Source organism: Chelonoidis abingdonii, chromosome 2, assembly GCF_003597395.2.
Source record: "Chelonoidis abingdonii isolate Lonesome George chromosome 2, CheloAbing_2.0, whole genome shotgun sequence".
Classification (NCBI taxonomy): Eukaryota; Metazoa; Chordata; order Testudines; family Testudinidae; genus Chelonoidis; species Chelonoidis abingdonii.
The window spans coordinates 216353609-216365975 of record NC_133770.1 but is presented as its reverse complement, the minus strand read 5'-3'; the positions used below and the strand labels follow the sequence as shown (position 1 = coordinate 216365975).

The following is a 12367-nucleotide window of genomic DNA, read 5'->3' as shown; positions in this document are numbered from 1 at the left end:
CACAGAGTGGAATGGCTGGTAGTTTCAGCCCCAGCACCACTCATCCCCCAATCTCCTTGTAAAATGGGGCAAAATGATCCCTGTAGAGCACAGCTCTACAGTGTGTGTTGGATGCAGCCTCCCAGGATCTCACTTCATGTCATGCAGCAGAATCTTACTGGCTCTGCTGCATACTGTGTGCCCTGAACTCATTGAGGATGGAGGCAGGATGTGGCCGTATAGGCTTTACAGCTCTAAAGCAATGGTTAAAAGGAAGCCAGACCAAAAGTAAAATCTAGCATAAAGTTTTTATAAACTAGTGGGTGTATATTGTCTGGATAGTAACTAGCTATTGTTTATAGAGTGTGATAAAGTTCCTCCTCTACCTTGGTGGGTCCTGCGCTCATTGGTGGATTTTGCTAGCCCCAGAGATCTTCCTGTGTTTGATCAGGAGTTGGGAGGTTTTGGGGGGAACCCAGGCCTGCCCTCTACCCCGAGTTCCGGTCCAGGGCCCTGTGGACTGCAACTGTCTAGAGTGCCTCCTGGTACAGTTGTGTGACAGCTACAACTACCTAGGCTACTTCCCCATGGCCTCCTCCCAACACCTTCTTTGTCCTCACCACAGGACCTTCCTCCTGCTGTCTGTTAGCCCTTGTTCTCCTCAGTCCTCCAGCAGCACGTCCTCTTACTTCCAGCTCCTTACGCACACCTCACTAACTGGAGCAAGAGCCTTTTAATACCAGATGTCCTGATTAGCCTTAATTAATTCTAGTAACTTCCCAATTGGCTACAGGTGTCCTAATTAGCTTGCCTGCTTTAATTAGTTCTAAAAGTTCCTGAGTGTTCTGAAATAGTCCCTGTTATCTTACCCAGGGAAAAAGGACCTGCTTAATCTGGAGCTAATTTATCTACCTTCGACCACTCTCTTGTAGCCATCTGGCCTGACCCTGTCACAAGACAGATGTGGAGAAAAATCCACAGTGCTACCACCAAAAAAAGTTATTTTTAAGGTACTACAACAGATATTAGTTCCTAAGTTGTATTTACATAAGTGATGCTGTTTGCTCATGTACGAAGCCATCTTGGTATAAGGTGCACTGATAAGAGATGAAATCACTGTATTAAAATAAAAAGAAAAGAAAAATATACAAGGAATACTAATTTCAGCATCTATTATTTATTACAAGCCAAAGGCAACTGCTTTAACTAGAAGAGAAAAAGAACCATTCTGCCTCTGCAAATGCTGAAATCACATTATAATGACTAAGTTCAAAAGTGAAGGCTAAAATTTATCTCCTACTGCCAATATGCTAAGGGTACTATTTGAGAAAATTGACAACTTAGGTCAGTTAGATCACTGGCCAATCAGACAAGATTATCAGCTAGGAACCTCTGCACCAATGTGTCTTCTCGTCATACACTAGCTGGAGACTCAAAATGTTCTATTCTGGGTGATTTTAAAGATGAAGATCCTTCTCACTGTGGAAGGACAAATGAAAATTAAGCCTCGATGTTTTAGAATCAATACTTATTAATACTGCAGAATATTATTAAAGTGTTTTCTCCATCTCCTTAATAATGGATCAAGAATCAACTCTGATATGAGATATTTATAACTTAGCCATGCAAATCTTCATGGAAATTTACTTGCTGAGGCACAAAATCTGGTTTGCTGACTGAACCATAAGTACAATGATTAAAAAAACAAACAAAACAAATAAACAAAAAATCAACCCAATAATATTGTAATTGCTCATTAAAAAGGGATCATACTCCTGGAACTAGGGGGCTGGCACAAATCTGCCAGGCTGATATTAACTTGTATAGCTGTATCTTCAGAGGGCACCTAGTTATAAGCAAGCTCTGTGGACAAGCTCTGTGGAACAGGTGAATAGCAAGGAGGAAATTTTCAATGACATTTTCCACTCAGCTTTTCTCTTCTCTCCTTCTGTATATGATATTCACTCTCTCTCTTCCTTCGCAAATGTCATGCATTATGAGTCATTTCTTCTCAGGCAAAAAGAACAGGCTTAAAAAGGAAACACTCTATAACAGATCAATGACTCAGTATGATGTCCCACTTTTTAAAATTTTCCACTGTGAAAAAACTATGACTAAATTTTTTTCCCCTCAGGGTCAGAGGTAGCACATCTATTCTACTCTAGTTGTATTTAATTTCCCTATCCCATCAGCCTTCTGCTTTCTGCACCTTCCATGTAACATGCTTTTGGAAACAATACAAATTGTTCTGACTACCTACCCACCTCTCTGTATTAGCTCAGTTAGCAGGCTGAATGTACTGTCATGTACTGTTCTATGCAGCAGGATTCACAGATGTACAGAGCAAGGTGATGTATTTACCCTGTAGCACATAACCAACTTTTGAGGTTTCTGAGAAAGTGCAGGAAAAAAATCACTGGAAATGGACCAGGGACAGGAATGCAACACCATCTGGCTTAAAAACCTCACCAACAAGATCAAATCCAACGGGGTTATGTCTTTGGGCTTTGTTTGTTTTGTTTCCTTCCAAGGTGAGAAATCAAAGAGCAGACCAAATCCCTGAAGCTAGGACTGAAAAGTGATATAACAAGTAGTAACAAGAGTAGCACCAGACCACCAGCACACAGCTACTGCCAATCCTGTGCTGTGCTGCTAAGCACTGGTACCTTGATGCTTAGGGAAAGGGCAGAGTTAACAGGACCCTCCAAACAGGTGCCACTAAAAGCTACTCCACAAACTGGTCCTTCCTGGATCCATTGAAGTCAACAGCAAAGATCATATTGACTTTGATGAAGCCAGGATTTCACTCATAGCTCTTAAAAGAGGGAATGCAATATCCCAAAGCTGCTCTCTCACTCATCCCCCCCCACCTCCCCAAAAAGGGAAGTTACTTACCTGTTCTGTAACTAGAGTTCAAGATGTGTGGTCCCTATCTACATTCCACTCTGGGTACACATGTGCACCATGTGCCTGAGATCAGCTTTCTGCAGTGTTCATTGGTCCGCACCTGAGGCACTCATCTTTTCATGCTCTGATCTGAGGGCATAAGGGGCAATGTGAACCAATCGCCTCTCCAGTTCCTTCTCTACCGCAAATCAAGTCATGATCCCAAGCAGAGGGGAAGGAGGGCAGGTAGTGCAATACAGATAGGGACCACACATCTCAAAGAACTCTGGTTACAGAACAGGTAAATAACATCCCTCCTTCTTCAAGTGTTGCTCTGTGTGTGTGTTCCACTCTGGGTGACTGATGAACAGTATCTATTGTGGAAGTGAGTAACAGCACAAGTAGGAAACAATTAGAGTGGTGCCCAGACAAGCATCCACTGTTGAGGCCTGAACTATGGCATAACATCTGGAAAAGGTATGCATCAAGTTCCATGGAGAAGTTGTGCAGATTTTGCCAATAGGAACATCTTTCAATGAGGCTACTGAAGCTGTCTGGGCTCTGGTAGAGTGAGCTCTCACACTTTGTGGTGGGCTAGTATTGGCTACTATCTCACAGCACAGCAGGATGCATCCAGAGATCCATTTAGGAGCTTTGGGATGATACCTTAGCAGAATGGATGAGAATAGTAGCTGCAACAAATAACCTTGGTAATTATCTGAATGGTTTTGCTCTCTGCAGACAGAAAGCCACTGCTCTGCGAATGTCCATGGATGGTAGACATGTCTTAATTAGAAGTGTGTAGTTTTAGAAAAAGGGTAGGTAAGTTAATGGTTTGATTGAGGAGAATGTCCAAAATGACTTTGGGTATAAATTTAGGATGCAGTCTCAATGTGATGCTATCTCTGTGTAAGACTGAGTATGGTGGATCTGCCATAAGAGCTCCTAGTTCTCCACAGCAGCTATTAAAAAGATGACTTTTATGGAGAGATGGCAAAGCAAGCAGGTTGCCAATGGTTCAAACAGAGCGTTTGTGAGCACTGATAAAACAAAATTAAAGGTCCCACGTTGGAGTTGGTTTTGCTTACAGGTGGAAATGTCTGAAGGAAGTGAATTGTTACAAGATAGGCAAAAATGGAGCAGTTATTGATCAGTGCTGATAGCTGCTAAGTAAGTACTCATTGAGGGAAAGAGTGTCCTGTGGTCTTTAGGGATAGAAGGTAGTCCAGAACAGCAAAGAAGTCTGATTCTGCTGGAAAAGGGTGGTGATTATAAGCCCAGATAAAAAATCATTTCTACTTGACTGCACAACATTTTCTAGTAGACTCCTTTCTACTACTGTTGAAAATAAACAAGATAGCTCTCAAAACACATGCTCGCGAGGCTTGATGCCCATCCGAATAGGCTGTCAGCTATAATGAGCCTGGACTGAATTGGCTGATTCTGTCTTTGTGTTGTGTTAAAAGGTCTGGAAAGTGATGTTCGGATGAGCCAACAACTGAGGAGACTCGGAAACCAGCAGCACCTGGGCCAGTTGGGACCAATCGGTATGACCCATACCATGTCCTGCCGGATTTTCCTCAGGACTTGAAGTAATAAGGGGATGGGGGAAAGGTGTACATTGATTGCCTAATCAGGGAACCAGAAGAGCATCTCCCATGGAGTTCTGACCCAAGGCCCTCTTACAGCAGTAGTTCACACATTCTATTCTTGTGGCACACCAAAAATGGAACACTATCTCTATCACTGAGTTACAAAGCTCCCACGTGTGGTCCTGGGAGAAGCACCTTCTGAACCTCTCCCCTGGAGCACTGTGTACTCCCAGTATGTGACAGAGTTATCTTATGCTGAATAAACCAGTTCCAGAGTTTTACATCTTCTATACAGAGAGGGTGTGGATTGCTCCTCCCTGTTTGCTTATATAGAATACTGTGGCGAGAATGTATGAAAGGAAGAAACTGTCCGGAAGCCTCCCAGACTGCTCTCAGTTTGAGCTGGTTTATGTTCATTTTGGCTTCTTTTCCTGACCATATGCCTTGCCTCAAGTGTTCACCCAGGTGTGCACCCCATCCAAACACGGAGGCATCTATGATGAGAACCTTCTGTAGTAAAGTCGGAGAGAATGGGACTCTGACACCATGTGCCCCTTGTTCACCACTTTTATATGGCTATGATGTATTTTGTACATAGTACGCCTTGTGAGGTATCATTTGAAACTCCATCTACTGAACATCATTGTCCTGTTAAAATGTGTGTGTCAACATTGCACACAGAACTATGACATTTTACTATATGATTGTTACTGAAATATGCTCTAGTTCTGGGCAATGCTCACAGACTAGCTCCTCAGAGACAACAAAGAACTGACCGCAGGTGTTAGAAAACTATTAACTGCTGAAGCAACCATTCGCCAGCAGAGGAGACTGTAAACAAAGAAATTTACAGTTCACCTGAAACATGTTTCAGATCTCACATACACAGAGGACTGTTTTGTCTAATACTAGACATTACATTTGATAACTATCCAACACATCTGCACAGCTGATCACTACCAGAAGGAAGATGAGTGGTGTGAGACACCACTCACACTGATGCCAGGGAGGCGACCCACCCTGATCCCTGCACGGACAATTCTCCTCAAGGATGGAGTAAAGAAAGCACCCGTCTCTACTGTGAACTGAGGCCTCTCAACTGACAGGATCCTCTCCCTCTCCCTCCCCCTCCCCCAAAAAGAAACGAGTGAGATATTGTGGAAGTGTGGATATACATACCCTAAGGAACTTTCTCCAGTCTCTCTTCTCTCCCTTTCTTGCCTCCCTACCCCACAAACACCAGGGAAGCCAGAGTGTGTGTGGAAATAGAGACAACCATCAGACTGGAGGACAAAGGGAGAAGGTATCTGCTTCTTTTCTTTTCTTTATTAATCCTTTCCTTTTGCGCTGTATGAAAATTTTAAGAGCGAAGTACCAAATATGAAGAGAGAAACAAAATGAAGTTGGAGAGAGGAACCGTCAGCAAAGAACAAGGGAACTGAAGAGAAAGAAGAATGGTATTAGAAAGAAAAGGTGTAAAACAATAAAGTTATTAAATACAGAATAAGGGAAAACAGATGCTGAAGAAGGCACATGAAAGATACACCAAGATGTAAAGGAGAAGAAAAGAAGAGGACAAGCGATGCTCCATTTGAAGAGACTGTGATATCAAAATGGCTAAAAGACTCATATGTTTGATTTTACATCAATTGCAACAATGGACAAATTAGTGTAGGAGAAAAGTGGGGGAGGGGCAGCAATGCTTGGCTGTGAATGAGATGTGCTCAGGAGCCCTACATTCATACACATGGGGGGAGGCAGGGAAACATCCTCCATCTCTTATATCCCCAGCAAGAATAGGACATGTCTATGCAGCAACTAGACACCTGTGACTGGCCAATGCCAGATAACTCGGGCTCAGGCTGCGAGGCTGTTTCATTGCCCTGTAGACGTCTGGGCTCAGACTGGAGTCTGGGCTCCAAGACCCTGGGAAGTGGGAAGGTCCCAGAACTTGGGCTCCAGCCCAAGCCTGGAAGTCTACACAGCAATGAAACAGCCCCGCAGCCCAAAGCCCATGAGCCTGAGTCAGCCTGGATGGGCCAGCACCAGGTTTTTCTTTGCTGTGTAGACATATCCTTCAAGTTTGGAATGAATTAGAGTTAGTGATTTGGGAGCAGGTGGAGGGAGTGCATGTTTACTGCCCTCATTTGCACACTTCAGAGCTGGTATTGGGTTTTTCCAAGCACCTGACAGGAAACAAGAAAACAAAATTCGAGGCCCTGAAGTTTCATTGGCTTCCAAAGACATTTTGTCTTCTACCACATGGGAGAGGAGTGAGAAAGTCATTCGGAGGTTCTCAAGCCTGGTCTTTTTGTTCTCCACTTGACTGTGGTTTTCCACTCAATTTGATGCAGCTACAAGGATTCCCCAAGCATCAGCTGCCACATTAGTAGTTTTGATTTTGAGACCTACTGAGGCCCATGTCCTGCTGTGGCACACAGGGGCTATAAATAAATGGCAGTGGGCCAATGGAGAATTCCCATGACACAGGTTGTGTAGGATTGCTATTACCAGAGGTGAAAGTAAGCCGGTATGGTCTGGTACGGCGTACCGGCAAGACCCAGTACGCCATGCTGGACCACACCAGCTTCCGTGGTGGGGATTTAAAGGGCTCTGGGCTGCCTGCAGCTGTGGGCAGCCCAGAGCCCTTTAAATTCCGCCTGCGGCTCTGGCGGCCGGGCTGGGGCCTGGATTTAAAGGGCTCAGAGCTCCCCGTGGCTGCGGGCATCCCAGAGCCCTTTAAATCCCGCCCGCGGCTCCGGTGGCCAGGCTGCGGCTGGATTCAAAGGGCTCTGGGCTCCCCGCAGTGGCAGGAGCTCTGGGCCCTTTAGATCCCGGCCCCAACCCGGTGAAGCTTGGGGTTCCCCACAGCGACCAGAGCCCCGGGCCCTTTAATTTGCCCCTGAGCCACGGGGGGTTCCCAGCCACCTCTTCAGCTGGGAGCCCCTGGTTGATTTAAAGGCCCTGGGGCTCCCAGCCACAGCCAGTACCCCAGGGCCTTTAAATCTTGAGAGGCCCTGCCTCTTCGTTTTAAAGGGGGTAGAACCAGCCTCTAGGAAATACCCTGGCATAAGGATGTTCCCTGGGTGGCACTGAGCTACTGAAGCAGTCCTACGCTGTCCCCATTGCAGCTGCTGGGACTGTATTGTGAAAGGTAAAGGTTGCAACCAGCATGAACTGCACTGCTGCTAATTTTTTCTCAAGAACAGCCCCTCAAAAAGGCTGTTGCAGCCAGGCATAGGTTAAAGCAGTCTCAGTGTTTAAAACCACCTTTACTCCCGGTTTCTCTTCGTGTGCCAAGAGCAACTTGGCTAGAATGGCAAATGTGGCCCCTGGGATCCAATTGTATATGGCTGTGTATCACTGAATGTCTTGAAAATAAAACAAGTGAGAAGAAGAATCTTTGTGCTTAAAGTAGAGACTTAGGCCGGCTGACCAGGAAATTCCTTTCCACTTTAATATACGCCTCTACCCCGACATAACGCTGTCCTCAGGAGCCAAAATATCGTACCGCGTTATAGGTGAAACCGTGTTATATCGAACTTGCTTTGATCTGCCGGAGTGCGCAGTCATGCCCCCCCGGGAGCGCTGCTTTACCACATTACATCCAAATTTGTGTTACATCGGGTCGCGTTATATTGGGGTAGAGGTATGCCTACTGTTCTATAAAAAGTAGTCACTCTCCAGTAGTTTCAATATGGGGGTAAAGTCAGTGTGGGAGATAGACTTTGATAGTAGCATCATGCACTTGTAAATACGTAGTAGCTAAACAGTGTTGTGCACTCACAAATACATACTAGCTAAAGAAATCAAGGTTCTAACCAACATTTTTCACGTGGTGAACATCAAGTTGAGAAGAAGAGGCTTTTGTCATGCAATGGACTGAGAAAAGACTCAATTCTATGCCTATCAGAATACTTTACCAGCTATAGGCCGGGTAGGCAACAGTTGTAAGGACAGAGTAGATGACAGATAAATGGACAGAACAGAATTAGGGTATGGCTACACTTTGAATTTCAAAGCGCTGCCACGGCAGCGCTTTGAAGTGTAAGTGTGGTCAGAGCGGCAGCTCTGGGAGACAGTTCTCCCAGCGCTGCACGTAAACCACATCCTTTACAGGTGTAGCATGCAGCGCTGGGAGCTGCGCTACCAGTGCTGCCGCCCTGATTACACTGACGCTTTACAGCGCTGTATCTTGCAGTGCTCAGGGGGGTGTTTTTTCACACCCCTGAGCGTGAAACTTGCAGCGCTGTAAAGTGTGAGTGTAGCCAAGGCCTGAGTTCATGTACTGGGATTTAAGCTCAGCTCTCAGAGAATCAAGGAAGTAACCTATCTGGTTTTTAATGAAGATTGTTTCATACTGTTTGTTATTCAACTTGGAAAAGTTAGGTAACATGCTATCTTTTACTTCTAGGACCAACAAAAACTTAATATTTTTTCCTGCACCCTAAAATGGTTAAGATGATCAAAAGTAGACTACACCCACACAGAACAAACTATATTAAATATGTCCCTTTTCCATGTAAGAACTAACACATAGGTCCACAAATGTGTAGGTACACACAAGATTTTGACTAGAGCCCTGCAGTGGGACTGGGATTCCACAGGTCCTGCAGGACCTACTGCCACAGCTGTGGGAGTGAGATAAAAATTAGACAAACTATGTGGGAGTGGGTGGGAGAAGGTATTAAGTAGTGGGATGGAATTAAAAATTAGTCTCTCACAGGGCTTTAATCTGTACGACATCATTTACGCAAGTTACAATCTTGCACGGAAACATTTAATTCCTACTAACCTTTAAACGTGTCACAAAGTGCTTAGCAACAGTAAATTCTGAAGCTGGGTTCCCAAGAAGGATCTCAAAACGATACTGCAGACCTAATTTGTCTCTCACTTCTTGTAACCTCTCCCTTGCTAGCATTGCTAACTGCACGGAGGGAACTCTAATGATAAGCATATGGCCACAACCATTCCTATTCTTTCCTGGTGAAGTGATGAGGTCATCCATTATGCTGAGTGTCTCAGGGGTGCTGTGGTCTCTAAGGGAGGCCATGGTTGTGAGAGCCATCAGGGCTTCAGAATACTGCTGAATAAGAAGGTAGCAGCGAATCACCATGCTGTGTAGCCTGGGGTACCTTCAGAGGAATACAGTTATATGTTGGTCAGTAAATACGTTCAATAAAATCATCACATGAAAGTCAGCTCTGACATAGGCAGGCCTGATGGCAAGAAAAAGGAGCTCATTTTATGCATAGTACATAAATATTGAAATCCTCAACCTCTATTAACAATTATGCACTGTAAGTGCATTATGCTATTTTTATAGGCATATATGGCATGTACAACTATAGAAGGTGGTACAGTCTAATTCAGACACTGTTAGTATCAGTACAAACACATATAGCATAAGCTGATGATCCAATCTCACTTAATTGTCCAAGTTTTTTTTTTCTCCTTTAACCAAGTTTTGTGGAAGAAAGAAGTTTTAAAGGGGTGGGGGTGAATATAAACTTACACCACTCACAAAAAGACTAGACTTAATGATGTGCTAGTGCAGGAGCACACTTTGTTGGATCTCAGCCAAGGGCAAACTAACAGTTTGGCTTTCAAGCAAAATGATAACAGTCTTTTTCTCATGTTGGAGCTAAATTCAGTGACTATAAATCCAAACAAGTAGGATCAAATACTAAGAAAAAGTGAAAACCCACTGAACTAAGAGAAAACCATCTGATGTCTAGTCATTGTAACAATCTACTACTATATTTAATAAACATGGAAATGTAATAGGAATAAAAGTTGGTTTGAACAATTACAAATGACAACATATACAGACAGCATGCTGCATTGATGAGATCAGCAGTGTTGAAAATGATAGTACTGCCTTAGTTCTTGTATTTAGCTTCTCTTATCTATATGTTACAACACATCCAGCCTTAGCCCTGTGGAACTGGATTGCTTTGTTCTCTGCAAGAGAACATGGAGCCATTGCTAGTCAGATTCTGGTCAGCAAACACCAAAAGTGGTCCCCATAAAGAGGCCGTTCTGTGACCCATATGAAATTTATTGAAATTCTCAGTTCATTTGCTAGTGGACAGTGTCCACATCTGGCAAACTTTTGTCACTCTCTGCAGAGAAGTCACAGCATAGAAAATGAATTACCTACTCAGCCTTCTAGATCAGGACTAAGGCACAATGGTAAAACAGAACGGGTAGGCCTGGACCACCACTGCTTATGCCATATCCATTACCTGGATAAGCTGAGGACTTCAGTTTGTAAGACTTTCAGTTTGACACAATCATTAAATTCATTACAAAATAAAAAATGGAACAAACTGCTGGAATTCCAGTATCAAGGGGCTGTCCAAATTCCAAAAGCATCATTCTTAAGCCTAAATGTGTTTAAATAACTGATGCATTTTTGGAACCCTGTAACTGAAATGTCAAAAAAGTTATAACATTTGCATTTGGTTTATTCCAGGTTATGTACATGTAAGAGTGGTGAGACAATGCAAACTTTAAACAAGATCCATTATGCTAACTTCCTAGCGGATTACACTAGATAAAATTGAAGAATATGAAGAAAAATATCTGTGTGAACTTCGATCCTTCTACCAAATACCTAGTGTTGCACACTGATCCGATACCATTTATGACAGAGTGACTGAATGCCAACTATAAGAAGTGCATGTACGGACTAAATTTTCAAAATTGGACAGTTAAATTGTACTCACATTTGCACCTGTAAATTTTTGAGGGAAGAGGGGGAAGTGAGGCAGCCAGTTTTTAATATATGGCACTTAAAAGATATTCAATTAACAAATTAAAGTATTTGTTCAGAATGCTACCTAATCATTTCTTGATAACCAATTACACTGTGACACTGTGTCTCTGTCCATTTGTGATATGGCATGTAAGCTTGGGTCATGGTTAGGCACAATTCAAAACTCTTATTATTTACCTTTCTAAGAGTGTGTTCACCATTTTTTCAAAGTTTTCATCACATCTCAGCAGAGGACTAGTGATTCCCCATTGTAGAGATTTGCTGTATTCATTCAAGCCAAAATACAGCTTCTCTTCACTGCCCATTTCCTCCTGTTCCAAAAAAAGATATCACAAACATAATGAAAGTTAGAGACAATTTACGTTTATCCTGTATTATGAAACAGAAAGTATTTTTCCTGAGAAAATATCTTTGATTCTCATTCTTCTCAGTAATGACTTCTTCCATCGAAAACAAGATGTTAAATATTTGCTGCTAATTTAACATTTGATTAAGTTTGTTAGACAGAGAGACACAGACAAATTTTTCCAGCACATTATTTCTAGTCTTAGCAGGAAATACTTGGGATTTAATAATATGGATTAAAAGAATATTCAGAATTATCCTAATTAATGCTAATACTAATTTCACAGGGGACATTAACCCTCATGAATAGGGCTTAAGCCAGTATTTATTAGAGATCAGCATAAGATGAAATGAGGGGAATGATTATCCCACCTACGTCTACTAGTGCGTTCTTACACCTTCTCTGAAGGATCTGCTGCTGGCCAGTGTTAGAGGCAGGATAATGGACTAGATGGACCCTGGGCCTGATCCTGTATGGAAATAAGACGGTTACTCACCTTTGTAACTGTTGTTCTTCGAGATGTGTTGCTCATATCCATTCCAGTTAGGTGTGCGCGCGCTGCGTGCACGTTCGTTGGAGAAACTTTTACCCTAGCAACACTCGGTGGGCCGGCAGGTCGCCCCCTGGAGTGGCGTCACTATGGCGCCTGATATATACCCTTGCCAGCCTGACCACTCCTCAGTTCCTTCTTGCCGGCTACTCCGACAGTGGGAAAGGAGGGTGGGTTTGGAATGGATATGAGCAACACATCTCGAAGAACAACAGTTACAAAGGTGAGTAACC

The 12367-nt window shown here is 43.3% G+C and overlaps 1 protein-coding gene across 4 annotated transcripts in view; it reads right to left on the bottom strand.

Moving 5' to 3' along the window:
- GREB1L (GREB1 like retinoic acid receptor coactivator) overlaps nt 1-12367 on the bottom strand; it is a 140461-nt gene that overhangs the window by 37494 nt on the left and 90600 nt on the right. For all 4 annotated transcript variants that reach the window (XM_032795792.2, XM_032795793.2, XM_032795794.2 and 1 more), the window contains 2 exons: nt 11416-11549; nt 9253-9592 (listed from right to left, as the gene is read on the bottom strand). In XM_032795792.2, coding sequence (XP_032651683.1) covers nt 9253-9592; nt 11416-11549 — 474 coding nt within the window. The remainder of the gene's footprint in view (nt 1-9252; nt 9593-11415; nt 11550-12367) is intronic.